The following is a 25,201-nucleotide window of genomic DNA, read 5'->3' on the forward strand; positions in this document are numbered from 1 at the left end:
GTAATCTACTTTCTCTTTGTAGATTTACCTATTATGGACATTTCATATCATATAATATTTGGTCTTTGTGATTGGCTTACTTTACTTAGTGTAATGTTTTCAAAGTTTATCCATGATGTAGCATGTATTAGTTTTTCATTTCTTTTTGTTGCCAAATAATATTCCCTGTATAGTTTGACATTTTATTTATTCATCAGTTGGTGAACATTTTTGTTGTTCCCACTTTTTGCCTATTATGAATAATGTTAGCTCTAAACATTCCTGCACAATTTTTTGTGTTAATGTATTTTTTTTTCCTTTGGTTGGTTAATCCTCACCAAAGGTTATTTTTTTTCATTGATTTTTAGAAAGAGTGGAAGGGAGAGAGAGAGGGGAAGAGAGAGAGAGAAACTTCGACATGAGAGAGATATATCGATGGGTTGTCTCCCACATGTGCCCCGGTCAGGCCTGGGGATTGAACCTGCAACCCAGGTATGTACCCTTGAACAGAATTGAACCCATGACCCTCTGGTGAGCAGGCCCACGCTCTAACCACTGAGCCACACCAGCCAGGGCTGAACACATTTTTAAAATTCTCTTGGATGTATACTAAGGAGTAGAATTGCTGGACATGTGGCAACTCTATATTTAATATTTTCAGGAACTACCAAACTGTTCTCCACAGCTGCACCATTTTACATTCCCACTAGCAATGTAGGAGGGTTTCAATTTCTCTACATCTTCAACAACACTTGTTGCCTGTCTTCCTGATTATGGTTAGCCTCATGGATGAGAAGTGATATCTCATTGTGATTTTGATTTTGATTTCCCTAATGACTAAAAATGTTGAGTATCTTTTCATGTTGACCATTTTATACATCTTCTTTGAAGAAATGTCTATTCAAATCATTTGCCTTTTAAAAAAATTGGATTGTCTTTTTATTATAAGAGTTTATTATATATTCTGGATACAACACCTCTATGAGATTGTTGATTTGGAAATATTTTCTCCCCTTCTATGGATTATCTTTTCACTTCTTTGATGGTATCATTTGTAGCATAGGGTTTTTTTTTACATAGTCCAATTCATTTTGTGTTTTGTCTCTTGTGCTTTTGTTATCATATCTAAGAAATCATTGACTAACCCAAGGTCACAAAGATTCTCTCCTATGTCTTCTAAGAGTTTTATAGTTTTAATTCTTACATTTAAGTTTATGATCCATTTTGAGTTCATTCTTTATGGTGTGAGGTAGGGGTTAAACTTCATTCTTTCATATATGCATATCCAGTTCTAATACCATTTGTTGAAAAGATTATTCTTTCCCTCGGTGAAGTGTCTTAGTACTGTTAGAGTAAATCAATTGACCATAAAGGAAAAGATTAGTTTCTAAACCTTCAGTTTTATTCCATTCATCTATATATCTATCCTTATGCCAGTACTACACTGTCTCAACTACTATAAGTTTGTAGTAAATTTTGAAATCAGGAAGTGTGAGTCATCCAACTTTTTTCTTCTTTTAAAAGATAGTTTTGGCTATTCAGGGTCCCTTGTATTTCTATATAAACTTAGGGTAAGTTTGTTAATTTCTAGGAGGAAAAAAGCCAGTTGGGATTTTGTTAGGGTTTGCATTGATTCTGGAGATCAACTTAGGGAGCACTGCCATCGTAACAATATTAAGTCTTCTGGTTCATGGACATGGGGTATCTTTCCTTTTATTTAGGTCACCTTTAATCTCTTTCAGTGATGTTTTATGGCTTTCAGCATACAGATCTTATCCTTCTTTTTCAAAATGTAGTCTATATATTCTAGTGTTTTGGTGCTATTATACATGAAATTGTTTTCTTTATTTTGGGATTATTAATTGCTAGTGTATAAAAATGCAACTGATTTTTGTATATTCATCTTGTAGCTTATAACCTTGCTGAACACACTTATTAGCATTAATAACTTTTTAAATGAATTCCTTAGTGTTTTCTACATATAAGATCATGTCATCTACAAATAGAGATAGTTTTGCTTCTTCCTTACCAACCAGGATATTTTTTTCTTGCCTGATTGCAGTGGCTTGAATTTCCAGTACAGTGTTAAATAAAAGTGGAGAGAGGAGACATCCTTGTCTTGTTCCTAATCTTAGGGGGAAAACTTTCAGACTTTCACCATTAAGTATGATAACTGTTCGTTGTGGGTTTTTCACAGATGCTTTTATCATGTTGAGAAACTTCCTTCTATTTCTAGTTTGTTGCAATTTTTATTTGAAAGGGTTTTAGATTATGTTAAATTTTTATGTAAACATAAATTTTTATGTTTCTATGGAGATGGCTATGGTTTTTTTTTTAAACCTTCACTAACATCATGTTACATTAATTGATTTTCAGATGTTAAACCAACTTTTTCATCCTAGGTAAATCACACTTGATTATGGTATATAGTCCTTTTTATATGTTGCTGGCTTGGATTGTTAGTATTTTGTTAAGGATTTTGCATCTGTATTCATAAGCAATATTGGCCTGTAGTTTTCTGTTCTTGTGATATCTGTCTGGTTTTAGTATAAGGAAAATATTTTCCTTACAGACTGTTGTATACACACACTGCACACAAACACATACATACACAGTTTGGGGTCAAATATATCTTATAGAGTTATGAAGTCAATGAATGCCTATGTGTGAATGCACTTTTTAAAAATGCAAAGTGCTAGATCATATAAGACATGGGGGAGGTTATGCAAATTTTTAGGGTTCCAGTGTTTGCAACATTTAATCATAAATGTACTATGATATAATCAGTTCTCTCAGACATTTAAATGGCTCATTGACCTTAAAATTATAACACTATATGAAGCACTTTCTAATTGAAGCAGTTTAAATTTTTAACTATCAGAATATCTGTTCTTGAAATATGAAACATAAGTTATTTATTCAGAGTGAGGTTAACATGGAAGACACATCAGCATTTTTTCAATGACTTATTTGATTGTCAGCTCTTTTCTAAGATGAAAAAGGCCTTCTGGCTCTAAATCCTAGCTTTTTATCCCTTATCCTACTGCTTAGAAAAGTATAGGGGTTGACTTCTAGGAGACTAGTACCTTGTATTCTAATGGAGTAAAATATTTCTCCTGCTTTTTTGATAAATCCCAAAACATAGAAATAATGCACAGATAAATACATTTTTAAAAGCATTCTTTTAACACCTTAATTATTGCAGCTCATATTTTTTTATTTTAAATAAGTTTTTATTTTTCAATTACAGTTGACATGCAATATTATACTAGTTTTGGTTGTACAACCCAGTGTTTAGACATTATATAACTTACTAAGTGATCATCCCAAAAAATCTCGTACCCATCTGACACCATGCATAGTTATTACACTATTGACTACATTCCCTATGCTGTCTTTACATCCCTGTGACTATTCTGTAACAACAAATTTGTGCTTCTTAATCCTTTCACCTTTCTCACCCATCCCCTCAACCCCCCTTCTGTCTGGCAACCTCAAAATGTTTTATCTTTTTTTCTTCTTCTTAAAGAAGACCCTTCAGCATTTCATGTAATATTGGTTTGATGGTGATGAACTTACTTAGCATTTTCTTGTCTGGGAAGCTCTTTATATGTTCTTTAATTCTAAATGACAGCTTTGCTGAGTAATCTTGGTTGTAGGTCCTTCCTTTTCATCACTTTGAATATATCTCGCTAATCTTTTCTGACCTGCAAAGTTTCTGTTGAGAAATCAGCTGACAGCTCCCTTGTAGATAATTAACTACTTTTCTCTTGCTGCTTTTAAGGATCTCTCTTTGTTTCTAACCTTTGGCATTTTCATTATTATGTGTCTTGGTGTGGGCTTCTTTAGGTTCATCTTGTTTGGGATTCTCAGCACTTCCTGGACTTATATTATATCAATTTCCTTCACCAGGTTAGGGAAGTTTTCCGTCAATATTTTTTAATGTATGTTTTCAATTCCTTGCTCCCTCTCTTCTCCTTCTGGTATCCTTATGATGCAAATATTGTTACACTGGAAGTTTTCTCAGAGGCTCCTTGTACTATCCTCATTTTTTTGGATTCTTTTTCTTTTTCCTGTTCTGATTGGATATTTTCTGCTTTTTTACCATCAAAATCTCTGAGTTGATCCTATGTTTCATCTACTCCACTGTCGATTTCCTGTAATATATTCTTTATTTCAGTTAATGTATTCTTTATTTCTGATGGGTTCTTATTTATGTTTTCTAGTTCCATTTTTATATTTCCTTTCTTTTTGTTGAAGTTCTCACTAAGTTTATATACTCTTCCCCTAAGTTCATTGAACATCCTGTGACCAGTGCTTTGAACTTTGCATCTGGTAGATTGCTTGTCTCCATTTTGTTTAGTTTTTTTCTGGAGTTTTGTTTTGTTCTCTCATTTGGGACATGTTTCTTTGTCTCCTCATTTTGGCAGCCTCCCTGTGTTTATCTCCAGGGGTTGGTAGAGTGGCCTTATGTAGTAGGTATCCTGTAGGGTCCAGTGGCACAGCCTCCCCACTCACCAGAACTGGGCACTCCAGGTGTGTCCCCCCCAAGTAGGCTAGTACACCCTCCTGTTGTAGCTGAGTATTGATTTCCAATTGCTATTGGCATGTCAATGGGAGGGATATATCCCCAGGCCAATTGGCTGCTAGGACTGGTTGCAATCTGCTGTGTAGGGGCTGACCCCATGGAGCAGGACTTAACTTCAGCAAGACTCTGGTGCCCAATGAATCAGCCCCTTGAGTGTGTCATTGTGGAGGTGGTTGGGTGGTGCTTCAGTGTGGTTTGAAGCTGTCCACCAAGTGCACTGGTCTCCTGCCCCCAGGAAGTGCAGACTAAGGTCAGCTGCCGCCTTTGTTCTGCCCAGAGCCATCTGGCATGAGCTACAAAGCAATCTGTAGATGGCCGTTACTTATACTAGGCTTGGAAGTGCCCAGGAGAGGCCAAGCTGCAAACCAAGGCCAGCTGCCGCTACTTCCAGGCCTGGGGCCACGTAGTGGGAGATACGGTGCACACTGAGGCCAGATGCTGCTTGTTTGAGAGATTTTAGGACAGTCTGAAGCATGAGCCAGGACAGGCCATTTATATAGAAAAGCCACTGGAAATAGCATGGGTGGGCCTGCAAGTTGGGTGGGGGTGGGGCCAGGGCCTTGGGATCATCGGGGCTGAGCAAACAGTGATAGTCAGGTTGATGGAGGCTCAGATATGGTTCCCACCTGCTGGTTCTGTGTGGGGAGGGCTCAGAAAAGGAATAATGGCCTTTGCTAGTACTTCCGCTAGGGAGAAAGCTGCCCCTCTAGCTCTTACCCATTGCCAGACACTTCAGTTCCTCCAATATGTCCCTGTGCCTTTTAAACTACTGACCCAGCACTGGAGCTCAGAGCAAGTGAGTCTGCTGGTTTTTACAACCAGAAGTTATAGGGGACTTCTCTTCCTGGCACTGGAACCCTGGTGTGGGGCTGGAACCCCTCGCTCCTCAGAGAGCACCTCTGAAGCCTAGATATTCCTCCTGATTTTTATCTGCCACATGTGGGTGTGGGACCAGCCAGTTCCACATCTCTGCCCCTCCTACATTCTTGATGTGGCTTCTTTATATCCTTAGTTATAGGACTTCTGTTCAGCTAGATTTCAAATGGTTTTGAATGATTGTTGTTCTGTAGTTTAGTTGAAATTTTGATGTGGTTGTAGGAGGATGTGAGTACTGCATTTATGTATGACACCATCTTATTACAGCTGATTTTAAAGGGAAAATATTATGCCTTAATACTCATGAGTAATCAGTGTGTTCATTTACTTCGGGCATGTTTCCTCTCCTAAGTTCTGTAAACCATTCTAAATGTCACGTTTAGCCAGTAATTCACCCTTACTTCGATAACATGATTAGCTTTAATAATAAAAGTGTAAACTTAGGCCCTGTCCAGTGTGGTTCAGTGGTTAGAGCGTCAGCCCACACACTGAAGGCTGCTGTGTGTTTGATTCCTGGTCAAGGGCATGTACCTGGGTTGCAGGTTTGATCCCCAGCCCTGACATGCGGGAGGCAACCAATTGATGTGTCTCTTTCACATCGATGTTTCTCCCTCTCCCCCCTCCCCTCTCCCCCCTCCCCTCTCCCCTCTCCCCTCTCCCCTCTCCCTGTCTCTAAAAAGCAATGGAAAAATATCCTTGTGTGAGGATTAACAACAACAGCAAAAGTTTAAACTTAGGAACTTGCTAATTATACATCCTGATATTTCATATGATATATAAAATTCCTGCTTTCAAAATAATTAAATAATTAAATCTTTATGTCTGGAGGCTAAGAGGCATAGCTCTTCAGATGGCAATTAGAAAGTCAGGCCTGCTTTGAGATGGATGTTTCACCAGTAAAGTGTCCCTTTCTCAGTTGGATTAAAATTCTGTTTTGTGAGCCAGCCTTTCCTCAGTATTTAACAACTAGCAAGTCAGCGATTAGTTGCTGACATTAATATTATCTATGTGGATATCAGAATAATGATTCTCCCTAGCTAAGGTAGGACTGCAACCTAGAAATAAATCAATGATATGTGAACAACCTGGCTTGATTTACACACTATATAGGATATGATGAAAACACATTCTGTGTCTTTTTTCTCAAAATAAGTAAGTCAGTCTTCAACAATTTTCATTAATCACTAGAAGCAGGTAAACACAGTCTAAAATTTATTTTGAAAAATTTTAGGTGATTTGTGGGCAGGGGGGACAGTAAATATCTCTTTAATTGTTTACCAAGATTAATGTCACGTTTTTGTGTTTTCTAAGCAAACTTAAACTGACAGCCAGTAAGGAGAGGGTAAGTGTGTAGGAAGTGTAGTCCAGAAAAATGGAGGAGTGACAGGGAAAAGTCAGTGCAAGATGGAAAATTTGCCCTAGAAAATTAAGATAAGCTGTAATTCAAATATAGGTCAAAACGCTGCTGAAGTGTGTAAGTGGTGTGATAAAGGCTCTCCTTCAACCTTGTACCAATAGGCTCTTAACCCACATATTTGCTTAGCTGGGAACAGTATCTGTGTACCAATTAGGTTTAGCAATTTACAACAGATACCAATATTATTTGTTTTATTTTTTATCTCCACTAAGTTCCTTTTTTAAAATCAGTTTTGCATTCATATAGTTTAAAGAATTGGCTGTTCTATAAGCTTCTTAGTGAAAAACAACAGCTCCTTGACCAAACCTCTCACCTCCTTTTCCTGCTTCCCAGACAACCACTTTCAACACATTTAGCTGGTTCTTTTGGTATTTACCTTCATATATTAGACTTAAATTGCTACCTAAAATGTCCCCCCTATTTAAACGTAATCTGTTGACCTCCCACTATGAACGTTGAAGATTTAACTGTCTTTCACCGTACACATGGTCACCACACACATATGCTTCTAGACCCTTTTTCCCCTCCCAGCCCAACTCTGAAATTGTTTACAGTACATTGAAATTTAGTTAGATCACTAATCAGTGTTTACATTATTATGCATACTCACACATTTCTCAGTTAAGCTATGCTCTATGCCTTGACCACTTTTCCTTTTTTATATATTTTTTTACATCTATGCATAATTACCTTTTTAAATTTTGCTTATTTTCCCCCTACTCTTTCCTAGTGAGGAAGTCTGTCAGTTACATTCAAACATGTCCAGTAGTAGTCTCTTCTTGAAGACTTTTCTCCTGGAGTCTGGCCTGGTTGCTTTCTGGGACTGCTGTATTTCAGTTATCTTGGAATCTCCCTTTGCCATCATCCTGTGGAATTCCTTCAGCTCCCCTGTGTTGGATCACCTGTTCTCTGAATCCAATGTTTTTCTTACTCTTTAGAAAAAATTTTTTTTTCAAATAGGGCTCACCACATCTCTACTAATTTACTAAAAAAGAATATATGGGGAGTATATTTTCTAAGATCTGCATATCTGAAAATCTATCTTCATATTTTATGAATAGTTTGGCTAGATATAAAATTCTATACTGGAAATAATTTTCCTTCTGAATTTTGAGTGTGTTACTTCACTGTATTATAGCTTCCAATATTACTACTGAGAAATCCATTGTAATCTGATTCTTAATCTTCTGGAATGAAACTTATCATGTCCTTTGGTGCAAGCCTGTTTTTCATGCATTTGTTCTGGACATTTGGGCTCTTTCATTTTGCAAACTCATGTTCTTAAGTTCTTGAAAAATTGTCTTGAACTAATTTAGGTATGTTCTCTTATCCTCATTTTTTTTCTGTTCTCTCTTTCTAGTACCACTCAGTATGAATTGGACCTCTTGGACAAATCCTCTAATTGTCTTAACTCTGTTCCTCTTCCTTCCCTCTTTCTTCTCCTTTCTGATACATTTGATCAACTTTCATCTTCCTTTTTGGAGGGAGGGAGTGGTCCTTTGAATGTTCCTTTTTTATAATGTTGCGTTTTGTTATGGTTGTAATGTTTCCTGTGTATTAAATTCTTTGGAAGTTCCAACCCCACTCCAGCATATTCTAATCTCAGTAAGTTGCTTTTTGTTATTGTTTACTTTTTCTGTTTCAGTTTAAGGTTTTCCTCAAATGTCTGGTAATCTTGGCTGTCTGATCAGATGTAAGAGAGGGAATTAGAAGCTAACTGTATGCACATGAAGGGAGATCTGGCTGGGAAATTTCCTTGGGGAACCCCATGTCAGAAACTTTAAATCTTTTCCTTCCTCCTGGTCTCATACTCCAGAGGAAACTCTTCCAGTTTCCTGCCTAGAGGGATACCAGGATTCTTATGATAAGTAGAAGACTGTGGGTCTCAGTATTCTCTGTGTAATCTCCCCTCTTTCCAGTAGGAAATCCAAGCCCTCAACTCTGATTAATGAAGGGTCCCTTTATTTTACTATCTTCTAGTCTTCCTTAAACATACCCCACCTTTATCCCCATGTCCAGAGGTACCTGTTGTCACCAACTCCTGAGCCTTTTGGATCCCACAGTGCAAATCGAGCTGTCTTGGCTCTGTTGGCTTCAGATCCAGACTTTTTGGATCTGAAGTTCCCACTCACACCTATGCTTCCTAAATCTTACTATTATTTCTTCTCCCTCTTTGTTTTTGTAGTATATGGCTTTTTAAAAGTCATTTTAGTGGGGTTTGAGGTGAGCAAAGAATTACATGCATATTATTCAATCTACCATCTTTAACCACAAGTCTCTATTTCATTTTTATTGGGATAGCTTTCATGTGATTATGATTCAATGGAAGAATGTTGCTGCATTTGTTTGTTTTTAGGGACTTCTAAACTTAGATGGGTCCAAAAATGAAGTATTTCCTTCTCTGCTGAATCCTTATAAAGGACACACACACTCACATAACACAAGCATGCACATGTGTACACACACAAAACCACAAATTTTTAAAATATTTGTGTTTATGTCAGCGACGTGAAAAGAGGCAGTGTTTTCCAGTCTTTGGGATGAGTTACACCTTTTACCTCTATGTGCATTCACCTCTTAAATCAGTTCTAGCCAATTTTAGGATGAAAGGTAAAACAAAGCTAATATATTGAATGCAAAGAGATTTTGAAGACCCCTGATCCTTTATCTAAATTTTGAACAATGTTCTTTTTGGTACTTCTGCAGTTGTTATTCCTTTTGAAGCCAAAGATAAAGTAATTTTCCTATGTTCTGTAATTTTTTAGAATTTCAGATTTTGAAAAGAAAGCCAATGATCGTTCTGAGATTGAGACCCAGACAGAAGAGAGCACAGAAGAAAAGAAAGAAGAGGAAAAAGCCACAGAAACTGTGGGTACTCAGATTGTAAGACTGCCCGCATACCCATGACAGACATAAGAGTAGTATAGAACCTAGAGTCAAATCTTGTGATGTGTTATTAGCTATAGAAATATAGAAATAATTTTAATGTTGAATATATTTTCTTTTTCTGTCATATTTCCTTGTCCTAATTTGAATTTAATTCATTGTAAGTTGTAGTGAGATGTATTCCTATCCTAGTGATTTTAGGAAATCACTCTTCTACCTCTTCTTGACTTACTTCCTCTCCTAAATTCCTAAGTGAACAGGCCAGCTAAATGAGAAAGGAATGTTGCCTACTTTATAATGAGATCATTTGAGGGTATGACTCAGAAACTTGAATAGAAGTGAAAGATCTTGGTTCTGTCCCACTACTAGTTTAAATAAAATAATTTACATGAGATAGGTTCATGCTTATATAGTCATTATTTCATGGCAACTCATTGACTGTCTTGGAGTCTGCAAACATAGTCTTAAACCTAGAGAAAGTTGATGAAGCCAGGAAGTTGTAAGAGCCACAATAGCCCATGCAATTTAGCTAATTCATTTATTTAACAAATATATATTGAATGCCTACTGTATGCCATGCTCTGCGCTAAGACTCCTACTTTCTAGAAAATAGAGAACATTTTAAAAATTGAGATGAAGAGACAACCTGTGATTAATAGTACCCAGTTAACTAAAACTAATTTGACAACCAATAATAGAGAAAGAAGTACTGAGACTTCCAAGGCACCATAAAACTCACTGGCAAAAATTCTAGAGCTGCCAGGAAAAATGTGGTACAGAGAAAATAGTTGAGTAAGCTAGGAACATAAATCAGCCAGAAACATGGGTTTGAGTTGCTAACTGGATAAATTAGATTGTGTTTTGACAACACTGTGATCTGTGATCCCCTGAACCATGATCAGGATTAATTTTAATTATGATAAAGTTATTATCATGAGTATATCCCAGTTGATCTATTAGTGTTCTATGAGGAAACAGAGTTGTATCCAAAACATTTTTTTTTCATACAAGATATTTGGGGCATTCATTGTAAAAAATTTAATCAATTCACATGTCTTAACTGGACACTGATGGTTCATACTGTTTCCTCACAAAGAGGTGCATTTAATCTCTGATGCAAATCACATATGTATGTTTGGGATTTCCTGTATGATAGGTTGGAAGTGAAGTGGAAGCCTTGAACCTTCAGGTGACAACCCTATTTAAGGAGCTTCAAGAGGCTCATATGAAACTTAGTGAAGCTGAGCTAATGAAGAAAAGACTTCAAGAAAAGTAAGAATGAGAGATGAATTTTATCTTCCTTCAAAAAGTGTACATTTTTATAAAATATATTACTATATAAAAACATAGTTTTGTTATTGTGTTATTGACCAAACTAAAATAGAGACCTAATTAAAATATGAATTCAGAAAACACTAATGTTCAGGTTAATGTACAGGTTAATATATAAACATGAAATACTTGTAGTAATGTGGGGGAGTGGGGCCTGAGGACTGATTCTGCTGTCTGGGGGCATTTGTTAAGTATACTAGCCTATGTGAAGACCCATAAAAAGCAGTGAGCTGCATTTACATGACTTACATGAGCTGACAGCAGTAATGTGAACAAACATAAAAGAAAGCTGCAAATAACAAGAACTTGAGTGAGACTTATTTAGGAAAAAATTTTCACTTCAATTAATCATAAAGGCTAATATATAAATTGAGAATTTTGCATTAGCTGATTTCTCTTGATATAAGAAGTTATCCCAAAATTTAAGAAAGCTAAGCTGATGCTGTTCTTTTGGCTTAGTTGGCAAACATATTTCCAGCATAATGTACAAGCATATGTTTCCTTGGAGTTACACTTTCCAAGGCTGGAACAGCATGGCAGTTATAGCTAAGGATTTTGGCCATACAGACCTAGGCTGAAATATGGACCTGCGACTTAATTGTGGTATTAACCTTGGGCAAGATATTTATTTAACCTCTCTGAGCCTCAGTTTTATTATTTGTAAAATGTATGTCATAATTCCTATATCATAATGTATTAAGTGACATCATGTTTAGCATGCTTGGCATTGATGCCTTGCACATAATTATCACTAGTTCATATTTGCTATTATTACACTGAAATTCTTTTTCTGATCTTTCTGAGGACGTAGGGTACTTCCTTTTCCCCTGTTGAATCTTTGTCAGAAGTCATAGTCGTTGTGTTTAACAGAACCTGTCACTTTTTAAAATACAAAAGATATCCATGGATCACTGTATGAGAGGCATCTGTAGCCAATTTACTGCTCTGGTCTGTAACTGAAAAACAAAAATATATTTGCATGACTACTTAACAGAATTATTCCGGGTGGGCAGTAGCTTGTGTGATCTTATATCTGTGCTTTTTTATGTTAGGCATAAGGGTTCAGAAATATGTAAATTTTTTTACAAAACAAAATCTGTACTTTTTTACGTATAGGCAGAAGGTTCAGAAATACTACTTGCTTCTGGTAAAGCAGCAAGGGGGTTAAAGTATTTTACTTTGTACTGTTAAATCTTTGAAAAATGCAATCCCCAAATTCTTTTTATTTGCTGTATAATCTTTGGATTTTTTTAAAAACTACTGAAAAATGGAGCATTGTTTATCCTCATGATATTTTTTTCTTTCTTAGATGTCAGGCCCTTGAAAGAAAAAATTCTGCAACCCCATCAGAGCTGAATGAAAAGCAAGAGCTTGTTTATAATAACAAAAAGCTAGAGCTACAAGTGGAAAGCCTGAAATCAGAAATCAAAATGGAGCAAGCGAGAACAGAAGAGGAAAAGTGAGTGCGCAGTGCTGAATGGCTCCTTGCGCAGAGAAGATAGAATGGCTCTTTTATACAGATTAGAATTAGAATTTGAGAGTACATTTACATGTTTTCTCATTTATTTGAAGGAGTACTAGGAGACTTTTCTTGAGGAGATAAAATTTAAGTTTTATTATGACAAAATTATGAAAATTACTTGTAATCTTATTTCAACTTTTTGGAAAAAATTGTTTTCTGTGAAAGTAAGAAAATGCCTGTAGGTGGTAGGATGGTAAAAGTAGGAGAAAAGAGCCCTAGCCAGTGTGGCTCAGTTGGTTGAGCCTTGTCCCTTGGACTGAAAGGTCAGTGGTTTGGTCCCCAGTCGGGGTGTGTACCGAAGGCAACCAATCAATGTTTCTCTCTCTCCCCCTTCCTCTTTCTCTAAAAAAGAAATCAATAAAAACATACTTTAAAAAAAAAAAAAAAGAAGAGAAAAGATTTTGCTACTTGGGTGTTCAGAAGAAGGTTGGAGGCAAGACTGTAAGTTTCTATATTTTCTCCAAGATTCCATTTCTCAATTTCCTTTTAAACAGGTCCAAATTTGCTGTTCTACAGTTGACACATGACAAGCTTCTTCAAGAATACAGTAATGTATTGAAAACAGTTGAAGAACTAAAACAGAAAGAGGTACTCATAGAAAAAATTACTTTGATAGCCTAGTAAGGGAGGGAAACTATTAAACATTTTATATGTAAAGTAGTTGCGTTGATCTTTAACTGAATCTGCTTTCAAAGGTTGTTTTTCAGTTTACAACTGATTTCTTGTGTCTAAGTGCTTATAACTTCTGATGTCCCATGTATGTACAGGCATACCTCAGAGATATTGTGTGTTCAGTTTCAGACCACTGCAATAAAGCAAGTCACTTGAATTTTTTGGTTTCCAAGGGTATATAAAAGTTATGTTTATACTACACTGTAGTTTATTAAGTGTGCATTAGCATTATGTCTAAAAAAATATACGTACTTAATTGAAAAAATACTTTATTGCTAAAAAATGCTAACCATTATCTGAGCCTTTAGCGAGTTGTCATCTCTTTGCTGGTGTAGGGCCTGCCTTCAATTTGTAAAAAACAAAGCACAATAAAGCCAAGTGCAATAAAATGAGGTATGCCTATATAATGTGCTTTGAGTACAAAGGTGGTGCTAAATGTCCTACAGTCAGGGAGTAAACTTTTAGCATTTCTCACAGTGGGTGGGTTTGTAGATGAGCTAAGAGCATGAGCTCCTCTGTGAGTAGTGCATAGTGATACAGCTTGCTGGAGTTGGAGAGGCCGTCTAATGAATGGAACTATTTCAAGGCTAGGAACTTGAGACTCTGGATTTACTGGGCTACAGCTTAACTTAGTAGTAATGCCCAGCATGGTATGATAATTTTAACACTATGGATAGATATGAAAGGTGACAAATGTGTTTATTAACCTTTCAGAATGTATACATATTTTAAATCATCACATTGTACATTTTGAATATCTTATAATTTTGTCAATTTTACCTCAATAAAGTTGGAATAAATAGATAAAGATGATGGAAGCGTTGAATTAGAAGGGGTCTTTGAGTTCATATCCTTATAAATATACTTTTTGTTTTTAATTTCTTTTTTAATAGGTTATTGTTCCTCTGTAGGATCTAGTACATTTTTAATTTAAACATTTTTCCCCTTTCCACTGACTTCACAAAGTAAGAGTTATGTGAATGAAAAAGTAGCAGTGTTAGTAAGTTACAACCTCACTGAGATCGAGGTTATAATTTCTCTTACTTTGGTGTTTTTCTTTTTTTTTATTATTGTTTTAAATTAGAAAATTATTATTTGCAAGCCGTAAGTTAAATGAATACAGCTTTCCAAGTAAGTTATCATTGCTAATTAACAAAACAGCTTAGAGCCAATCATTTAAAAAATAAACCTTTATCTAAAATAGATTGGGTTATTTGAAAACCATTTCTAGAATAAACTTGCCTTTTACAGTCAGAAAAAGTGGACAAGGTGGTACTGCAGGAACTAAATGAAAAACTGGAACTGGCAGAAAAGGCCCTGGCTTCCAAGCAGCTTCAAATGGATGAGATGAAACAGACCATTGCCAAGCAGGAGGAGGACCTGGAAACCATGACAATTCTTAGGGCACAGGTAAGCTACATTTTGAAACATGAGCTGAGTGAAGCCAACCCTACTTATATTCTCAGATGGGAAAGTGATGTTGTTTAAAATGTTTTATTTTATTTTATATTATTTCCATCAATATTTTCTAATACTTTTTCACTGAAGTATATCACATGTGGAAAGTGCACCAAACTTTTAAGTGTATCGCTCAATGAAGTTATCCACTCTATAGTTGATAGTTGTATTATTTCCAGTTTGCAGCATTATAATTAATGTTACTGTGACATTCTTGTGTGTGTCTGTGGCATTCTTGTGCGTGTCTCTTTGTTCACCTGTGCATTCATGTCTGTTGATACACACCTAGGATTGGAATTGTGGCTTCATAGAGTATGCATGTACTGAGTTTTAATAGATAATGTCACAGTTTTCCACAGCGGTTGTACCAATTTTTGCTTCCATCAACAGTATTATCAGTACTCATACTTGTATATCAGTGTCTTTACTTTTATTTTTAAGCATTCTGGTGGGTATATAATGATGTCTAATTTACTTTGAATTTCTTTGATGGCTTATAAGATTGAGTACTTTTTCAAATGTTTACTGGCCATCTAGGTATCCCCTATTATGAAGTACTTGATCAGTTCTTTGCCTATTTTTCTTCTGGTTTGCTGGCTTTTTCTTAATTTTTATAGGAGTTCTTTATATTTGTTGCAGATTTTTTCACTCTGTGATGTGCCTTTTCACTCTTGTGAAGGTATCTCTTGATAAACAAAAAGTTCATTTGTTATTATAGTCCAACTTAACAGTTTTTTCATTTATGATTAATACTTTTTGTGGCCTATTTAAAAAACTTTCAGCATCTCAAGGCCATGAAGATATTCTCCTATAGTGTCTTCTGAAAGTTTCATTGTTTTGCCTTTCACATTAAGATCTAGCAACCACCTGAAATTAGCTTTTCTATGTGGAGATAAGGGTAAAAAATATTTTTTCTATATGAATATCCTGTTGACATGGCACTATTTATTTAAAACGGCATTTTTTAAAGTACTCTGCTACCCTCTTTGCCATATGTTGTGTCCATGGGCCTATTTCTGGACTCTATACTGTTCCACTGAGATATTTATATATCCTTGCTCTGGTACCATACTGTCTTGACTTATTATAAAGCATCAAAAGTTTTGAATTCTGGTAGAATAAGTCTTCCTACCTCAGTGATATTCTTTAAGAGGACTTTAGGTCTTCCTTCCCTTTTTCATTTTCATATAAATTTTAGAAACTACTTGATATTTTCCATACACACGGAAAAGTCAACTGGGGTTTTGAATGGAATTATATTAAATTATATTAATCAATTTGGAGATAACTGACATCTTTACAACATTAACTCTTCCAACCCATGAATATGGCATCTCATCTTTAATTCTACTCAGTAATGTTTTTAATCTTCTTAGTAGAGATTTTTGTTCTTTTATTAGATTATTCCTAGATATTTTATATTTCTGTGATACTATTATAAATAGCATCTTTTTATTTTTATTTTTTTAAAAAAATTTATCTTTTATTGTTGAAAGTATTACAAATGTCCCCTTTTTCCCCCATTGATCCCTTCCTCCCTGCACCGCTCCCCCCAGGCCTTTACCACACTGTTGTCTGTGTCCATGGGTTATGCATATATGCATAAAATTCTTAGGTTAATCTCTCCACCCACCCACCCCCTGCCTTCCCTCTGAGATTCTGCAGTCTCTTCCATGCTTCTATGTCTCTGGCTCTATTTTGTTCATCGGTTTATTTTGTTCATTAGATTCCACATATGAGTAAGATCATGTAAGATACTTGTCTTTCTCTGACTGGCTTATTTCACTTAGCATACTACTCTCCAGGTCCCACCATGCTGTTTCAAAGGGTAAGGCATCCTTCCTTTTTACAGCTGCATAGTATCCATGGTGTAAATGTCCAAGAAGATGCTTGATATGATTTCAGTCTTCATCAATTTGTAGAGACTTGTTTTGTGTCCTAACATGGGGTCTATCTTTGAGAATGTCCCATGTGCACCTGAGGAGAATGCCTATTCTGCAGCTTTGGGATGAAATGTTCCATGTCAATTAACTCCATCTGATCTAGTGTTTCATTTAGAGTCATTGTTTCCTTGTTGATTTTTTTGTCTGGAAGATCTATCCAGTAAAGTAAGTGGGGTGTTAAAGTCCCCTACTATGACTGTATTGCTGTTGATGTCTCCCTTAAAGTCCTCCAGAAGTTGTGTTTTTTTAATCCATTTATATTTAAGGTTATTATTGATAGGTGCTTACTTATTGCTATTTTATTTCTTTATGCCTATGTTTCTCTTTCTATTTCAACTTATTACCTCAGTCCCTTTAACATTTCTTGTAATGCTGGTTTGGTGGTGATAAACTCCTTTATCCTTTTTTTGTCTGGGAAGCTCTTTATTTCACCATCTAATCTGAATAATAACCTTGCTGGATAGAGTAGTCTTGGTTTCAGATCCTTGTTTTGCATTACCTTGAATACTTCATGCCATTCCCTTCTGGCCTGTAGAGTTTCTAATGAGAAATCAGCTGATAGCCTTATGGGAGCTCCTTTGTAGGTAACATATTGCTTTTTCTTGCTGCCTTTAAGATCCTCTCTTTGTCTTGAATTTTTGGCATTTTAATTATGATGTGTCAGGTGGTAGGCCTCTTTGAATTCTTCTTGCTTGGGACTCTCTGTGCCTCCAGAACTTGTGTGACTTTTTCCTTGACCAGGCTAGGGAAGTTTTCTGCCATTATTTCTTCAAACAGGTTATCTAACCCTTGCTTACTTTTGACCTCTTCTGGCACTCCTATGATGAGAATATTGTTACATTTCATGTTGTACCACACCTCCCTTAACCGGTTCTCCTGTTTTTTAATTGTTTTTTCTTTTTGGATCTCTGATTGATTTTTTTCTACCCTGTCTTCTAATTCACTGATCTGATCCTAATCTGCTGTTTATTCCTTCCAGTGTTTTTTTAATTTCTACTATGTCATTCTTAATTTCCTTCATAGTTTCTATTTCTTTTCTTATGCTGTTGAGCATCCTTATGGTCAGTATTCTGAACTCTATCTGATGGATTGCTTATCTCCATTTCATTTAGCTCTTCTTCTGGAGAATTCTCTTGTTCTTTCATTTGGGGCTTATTTTTCGTCTCCCCATTTTGGCTGCCTGTTGAATTTTTTCTATGTATTAGGTAGATCTGCTAGGACTCCCAGTGTTTGGGATGGTCTCTGGTGCAGGCCAATGTCAGACGCTGTTTGTGACTGGCCTTGAATACCCTGTTTGAAGAAGCCTGCACTTCACAACTTGTGGTTCCCTTGCTGGGGCTGGGTGTGTTTGGACAGGACTAAGAAGCACACCAAGGTCTGCTTTTCCAAGCCCAGTTTCTATGTGGTCTCCACTTTTCATCCTTGATTAGGAGGGTTCTTTCCAGCTAGTCTTCAGTTGTAGTTGATTATTCAAGAAGGTTTTTCTATATTTTAGTTGTAATTCCAGTTTGGTCCTGGGAGAGTGTCAGTGTAGTTTCACTCAATCCTCCACCATCTTGAAATCCCCTAAATAGCATCTTTTTAAAAATTCCATTTTCCAAGGGTTGCTGTTAAATAGAAATACAACTGATTTTCGTATATTGACTTTGTATATAGTAAACTTGTTCAACTCACATTTTAATTCTAATATTTCTGAACTTTTTTGGACTTTGTGTATTCATGATATCATTTGAATAATGATAGGGTGTTTTGGTTTTTTTCCTTTCCAGTCTTTCTACTTTTTGTTTCTTTTTCTTGCCTTATTGCAGTGGCTGGGATCCCAGTGTAATGTTATACAACTATGGAGATGTCTTCCTCCTAGTCTCAGAGGAAATGCTTTCAACATTTCACTATTAAGTGTGTGATGTTTGCTATAGGCTTTTTGTAGATATCACTTATCAGATTTACAAAATTTCCTTCTATTCTTGTTTGCCAAAATTTTTTATTTTGAGTAGATGTTGAATTTTATGTAAGAAATGTTACATAATGATATAATTAGATAAATATATGCTTTTTCCCTTAATTTATTAATGTGATGAGTCACACTGAGTTCTTAAATATTAAACTCTGCATTTCTTATCCTATGTATATATTGCCAAATTTGGTTTGCTCATATTTTATTTAGGATTTTTGTATCTATATTCTTAAGGAAGCTTGGTCTAGAATTTTCCTTTTGCTAATGTACTTGTCAGGTTTTGATATCAGGGTTTCACAGGTCTTATAAAATCAAGTTAAGATACATTTCTTCTTTTATTCTCTGAAAGAATTTGTGTACAACTGGCTTGTTGTGACTGTTTTGGCCTACTCTAGTGACTGTTAGATGGAGTACTTGGAAGAGAATTTATGAGTGAGAATACATCCTGCCTGAGATTTAAAAATCATAAAAAATGGGGTGAAAACCTTTTTCTTTCTAAGTAACTAAAGATCTATCTCAGAGGTGGTTTTAGGATTAGTAGGTACTAAAATATTTTTATTTTTGAGTTAAACAATATTACTCAGTATAAAATAGAATTTTAGACTATAGAGAAATGACTAAAGTAGAAAGGGAAATCCAACTGCCCCAAATTCCATTTTGGTGAGGGTGTAGTTAAGTCTATTCTGTTTTTATTTTGTTTATTTGTTTGCTTAATTAAAATGGGATCATACTATCTATACCTTTTGTACTACAACATTTTTACTCATGATATATCTACTTGTTATTACTCATAACCATGTGTTATTTTTTTAATGGCTGCCTAGTGTTCCTCCATGTGCATGACCATGATAGATTTAACCAGCCCTCTCTTGATAGACATATAGGATGTACCAATATTTTTGCTATTATCAGTAATGCTAAACTGAACATTCTTGTATGTCTTTGTGCACGTGTAGAATCTGAAGATATAGAAGTGGAATGGTTGGGTCTTTGGGTATGCCTATTCTTAGGTTAAATAAGTATTACCAAGTTATTTTCCAAAAATGCACAACCAAAATTATTCTCTCACCAAAAGTAGATGAGAGATCTATTTCTCCACATGCTTGCATCATTCTTTAAAATGTTTTCCAACCTGATAAACAGATTATTTTTAATATAACAATGTTAACAGTTTATTATTCCCTATATACTCATTATCAGCTGCCCAGAGTGGCTGACTCAGTGAAATACGGAGGTGGTTGAATGGACTTAGGGCTTCATTTTATTTCTACAGGAACAGATAGTGTTTCCTTTATTTGGGAACCTCATGATACTGTAGTCATGTACTTCTGCCACATTCTGTACACAGACATTTGTTTTGTTTTGATGAATATTCTTGTTCATTCATTCAACAAGTCTCTTTTTGAGTTCCTATATGTCAAGCACTGTTCTCACTGCTGGGGATATAGGAATTGACAAAACAAAGACCCAGTTTTCACTGGCTCAAACCTAAATTCAAGACTCTAACTCGAATTTAGGTCTGACTCAAAAAAGCCCATGATTCATCAATAATACCATAAAATTTTGGATTACTCGTAAATGGCAGGAACTCCTTTATAAAGATCTCTTTATTACATGCTTTCTTTTTTTAACTACAATTGTGATAGAATATTTAAAATTTTATTAATTTTACTTTTTAAAGTAATGGATTAAAATTTATATCCTAGAACCCCTAAATTTGAAAAGAAAAAACCTAACTTTAAATATAGCAAGTTAAAAATTGGGTATTAGAATAATGCTCAATTCACTACTAAGTAGTTCAATAATATTTATCTATTTCTAGGTAACAAATTACACTCCAGACTTAGAAGCTAAAACAATAAGCGCTTGTTATCTTACACACTTTCTATAAGCCAGGAATCCAGGAACAGCTTAGTAGAGTGATTCTGGCTCAGGATTTCTTATGAGGCTGCACTCGAAAAGGAAGATCCATTTCCAAGATGGGTCACTCACATGGCTGTGGGTAGGAGGCCTCAGTTCCTCACCATATGGGCCTTTCCACATGGCTGCTTCAGCACTTCATGATGTCAGCTAGCTTCCCCCAGAGCAAGTGATCCAGGTGAGAACAGGCAGAAGCCATAGTGTCTTTTATGACCTAGTCTCAGAAGCCACACACCATCACTCCTGCAGTATTCTATTCATTGTGGGAAGGGATACATGAGGTTATGAATACCAAGAGGTGAGGATCACTGGCACCATCTTGGAGGCTGGCTACCACTGTGGGAAACAATGTGGTATATGGAAGAGTCTATGGTATATGGGCTTCAATGTGAGTTCAAATGCTGGTTTGACCTCTTAACTAATTTCCCCAAGATTAAGAGCTATTAAACTTGTAATATGAAATGAGCATAGCCATTTTACATTCCCAGGATTTTCAATAAGGTGAAATAAGATAGTCAACATAGAACTTCACACATGTTTAGAATTCAATAAATAGCATCTATTTATTATTATTTTAAATTTAACTTAAGGCCAGCCTTCATAAATATACCTGACAGAGTAAATAAACCATTTACTATGTTAAGCTATTCTGAATATTATTTTTTAAAAAGAGACCAGAGAATTTTACTGAATTGATGGTATATACAGTACTTAAACCACCTATAGCAGTGTAATTGCTGGGTTCTAATTGTTTAAAGTGCACTCACATACACAACTTGTGCCTTCTACTTGAAGGTAGTTGGACAGTCATGGTCACTGCTACTGGTTTCTAGCAGGAACATGTTCCTGTCATTTAGAAAGCATATCACAGGCTGCAGCACTGCCTCTTCACCTCAACAGGTGAGCTGTAGAGAATCCACATCAGCTAGGTAGTAACTGCTCTCTTTTTCTTCCTCTAACAGATGGAGGTTTACTGTTCCGACTTTCATGCTGAAAGAGCAGCAAGAGAGAAGATTCATGAAGAAAAGGAGCAACTGGCATTGCAGCTGGCAGTTTTGCTGAAAGATGATAATGTTTTTGAAGATGGAGGCAGGTAAGGTGAGGGGAAGACTTAGAGCACATTTCAGTGTGGGACCTATCAAAGATGGTTCCTAATTTGAGCTATAAGAATCTCTGGGTACACTTCACTTGATTGGGTTCCTATAGCTTACTTTGGCTTACAAGGCTTGGCAGTGTTTTGTGGAAACCTGATCAAGTTCTTTGCTTTTACATTAGCTATAAAAACATGACATTGAGTTTCAAGGTCATATCTTGCCACTGTCATGGATGTCCTAATACTTTAAATAATTCTGTAATATATACTGCTAAAATTACTTCTGTCCTTTAAATTTTCATTTTGAGAAAAATTTGAAATATATAGAAATAGAAAAATACAGAGATTAAAATACATACCAATACGTACCCCAGCCAGAATTGACATTTACCAATATTTCTTTTATTTGCTTCAAGTATATTTTTATTAAAAGAAAAAAGGAGTTGTAGATGAGGTTCAAGTCTTTTTTGTTCCCCACCCTCATTATATCTCTCTCCCCTTCTCCATACTGCCTGGAATTTGGTGGGTAGCATCCCTACCCGTTTTATATTTTTACATATATACACATCTATATAATAACACTAATTTCTCTGTGCATAAGCTATAAATTGATCACTATAAATATTGTTTTGCAACTTGCTTTACATAACACTGTGATTTTTGAATTATATGTATATATGTGCAGATTTAATTAATTCTGTTTAATTGCTTTGTAGTGTTTCGTTAGAAATATACCACTTTTTTTTAATCCAGTTCCCTATCAATTGACAATTTGGTTATTTCCTAATTGATTTTTTAAAAAATCTTGTTATTTACTTTTACTACATAGTGTCCTAGTACCAATAATATTTACAACTCAAGTTAGTCTTAAGTTCTGATTTCTATGCACCTTGGCATTGTAGTTCAGCTTTTTTTTTTCTAGTTCTGCTGAATATGTGTGCTTAATGTTGTCATATTTCAGGGTTTTAGAACATCACATAGAGTGTTGCTTTTAATCCCAGTAGGCAGTCCTTGATGGAAATGCAGAGCCGTCATGGGGCCAGAACCAGTGACCCCGACCAACAGGATTACCTCGTTCAAAGAGGTAAGTCATGTATGATTCTAGGCTTTCAGGGCTCCAGGGAATAAACTATCCTTGAGGAAGATGCTTGAAAAAAAATTCCACTACATCCTATATAATGGATTTCAAATCAAGCTACCAAATATGTAGTACCCATCAGTCTTATTTCCATAATACCTCAGTCTCCATCCATTACCTACTGAATACAGACCAGACTCTTCACCCTGACAGTTAAGGCCTGGCATAGCCAAATTTTTAAGCCTTCTCTCACTGTATCCCCTACAGCAGTTAGCCATGGGATGTCCTTCATGTAGATGCCGTTCCCTCATTCATATTCTTGTCTTCCTCCAGTCTCTTTCCAGTGAACTCTTATCCCATCTTTAAAACCCATTTCAAATATCATCTCTATGTGACCGCTCTCTCCTGAATTTCCAATGTACTTTATTCCTGTTTTAGTATTTACCTAATATTTATTATAATTATTTATGTGTTCTAAATATGCATTTAAGTCTCTTTTAAATAAGCTCCCTCAGGGCTTATATCTTCCCCACAATCTGGTGTTATGCACATAATAATGTTACTCTTTATTGAGAGTTTACTGTGAGTGGCCGCTGTGCAGATCACTTCATTCATACACATTATTCCATGTAATCCTCCAAAATTCTATCAGGTATATATTATAACTATCTTACAGAAGGCAAGGTTAAATTACTCAGGATCATAAGGTGAATTAGGGGCAGAACTGGACATGGAACCCAAGGCTATCTGACCCTCGTAGAACCCAAAGCTATCTGACCCTTAACCACTACACAGTACTGCATGGAATAGACTGTCATTGAATTATGTACTACATCCAGATTTTAATTTCCTGAGTGACACTGATCATGACACTTATTTAAAGTATGATACTATGTTTATTACATGGTTTTAATACACTAGTAATAATGTTCTATAATTTGTAATAAATCACTGTCTTAATAGTATCTAGGAAGTGTTATTCTTGATTCCGGATATGAATAAACAAACTCAAAGGATCAAAGACTGACATGGCAAGAAGAAAAGTTAATAGCAATGCCAGTAAGAAGATTCTGGGTTTAGGATATAATCCTAAATTTTACATAAAAACTGCTTCTGTAACTTTTTTTAATGTTGGACCAGTCTAAGTCCCTTCCACATAGCAACTGACTGTTGAAATAGAACTAGATCACAATATTATCAGCAGCAAGGAAGGAATATTAGTATGTATAGTTAACTGTTAAATCTTGGGGAAATGTCTCTGAGTATCCCTTTTACTTCCCATCTCCTCCTGTTCCCAACTACCTCCACCACCACCACCACCACCAAAGTTCTTTTACAGAAAAAAAATAGGCTAAAGTAAATATTAGAGGAAGTAATTCAGGGTACAAATAAACAGTATTCATGGGACACAGGCAGTGTGTGAACTGACATAAATAAGAGCCTCTGGCATTTTTAGCATCAGTAGGTAAAGCTATGTTCTTCTCTGAAAGCTGCATCTACCCACTTAAACACTACTATGCATTTTCTCTAATCTGATTTTAAATATCCTAGGAACACCAATATACCTCATATCTAGAACTACGTACACAATTGTCTTGAGTCAAAAAGGGCAATCTCTTGCACCTGGATTTCTTAAGGGAAGATTTTCATTCATCGTAACTATATAAGGCAAATGCCGATTTACATTAAAAAGAAAAAGAATTTGTCAAACACTCTTTGGCTTGTATTTATAATCTAAAAATCGTCACAAAATGCAAATTTATTCTTAATAAGCGATTTTTGTCTTATAAAAAAACAATATTCCAGAGACTATCTTAAGATTTTTTTTTCATTTCCTAACAAAGCTGCCTTAAACAGGAGCCCTCTCAGTATATTTCATCAGCAGCAGCAGCCATCTAAGTGTCTAATCTGGTTTAGATCACCTGGATGAGCACAAGGAAACAAATGGGCATAAGTCATGGTCAGATCCGTTGAGGACTTATGGTCTAGTTGGAGAGACAGGATGTGCACATACAAAGATGAATTAATACAGCCCGGCCGGGCGTGGCTCAGCGGTTGAGCATCGACCTAGGATCCAGGCAATAGGGGTTCGATTCCCGGTCAGGGCACATGCCCGGGTTGCGGGCTGCAGCCGATCAATGACTCATCGTTGATGTTTCTGTCTCTCTCTCCCCCTCTCCTTTCCTCTCTCTGAAATCAATAAAGATATATTTAAAAATAATAATAATAATACAAGCTAATACTTAAGTAATAGAAATAATACTACTAAAGAAGAAAGGATGATCATTAAGGGCCAGGCAAGTTGAGATAGGCTTTAAAAAGATGTGACTTTAAGCTTGACCTTGAAACTAGGATTTAGATAAGTACAGTATGAGAATGAAAGGGCAAAGGCAAAAAATGAGTGCAATGTGTTAATACTAAAAACTGACTGAGCTTATTTTATAGTGAAGAGCCAGGAGGTAGAGGGAACCCATCATCCCAAG

At 35.8% G+C, this 25,201-nt stretch overlaps 1 protein-coding gene across 4 annotated transcripts in view; it reads left to right on the plus strand.

The window, feature by feature from the left end:
- The window catches only part of OPTN (optineurin), a 48,234-nt gene that overhangs the window by 17,463 nt on the left and 5,570 nt on the right, over nucleotides 1–25,201 (plus strand). For 2 of the 4 annotated variants that reach the window (XM_081143769.1, XM_081143770.1), the window contains 7 exons: nucleotides 9,626–9,728; nucleotides 10,903–11,018; nucleotides 12,388–12,537; nucleotides 13,095–13,188; nucleotides 14,524–14,682; nucleotides 21,510–21,640; nucleotides 22,642–22,724. In XM_081143769.1, the coding sequence (XP_080999895.1) occupies nucleotides 9,626–9,728; nucleotides 10,903–11,018; nucleotides 12,388–12,537; nucleotides 13,095–13,188; nucleotides 14,524–14,682; nucleotides 21,510–21,640; nucleotides 22,642–22,724 (836 nt within the window). The remainder of the gene's footprint in view (nucleotides 1–9,625; nucleotides 9,729–10,902; nucleotides 11,019–12,387; nucleotides 12,538–13,094; nucleotides 13,189–14,523; nucleotides 14,683–21,509; nucleotides 21,641–22,641; nucleotides 22,725–25,201) is intronic. The other 2 variants (XM_081143771.1, XM_081143772.1) reach the window with 1 other exon arrangement.

This window comes from Miniopterus schreibersii (assembly GCF_964146895.1).
Source record: "Miniopterus schreibersii genome assembly, chromosome: 1".
NCBI classification, from domain to species: Eukaryota; Metazoa; Chordata; class Mammalia; order Chiroptera; family Miniopteridae; genus Miniopterus; species Miniopterus schreibersii.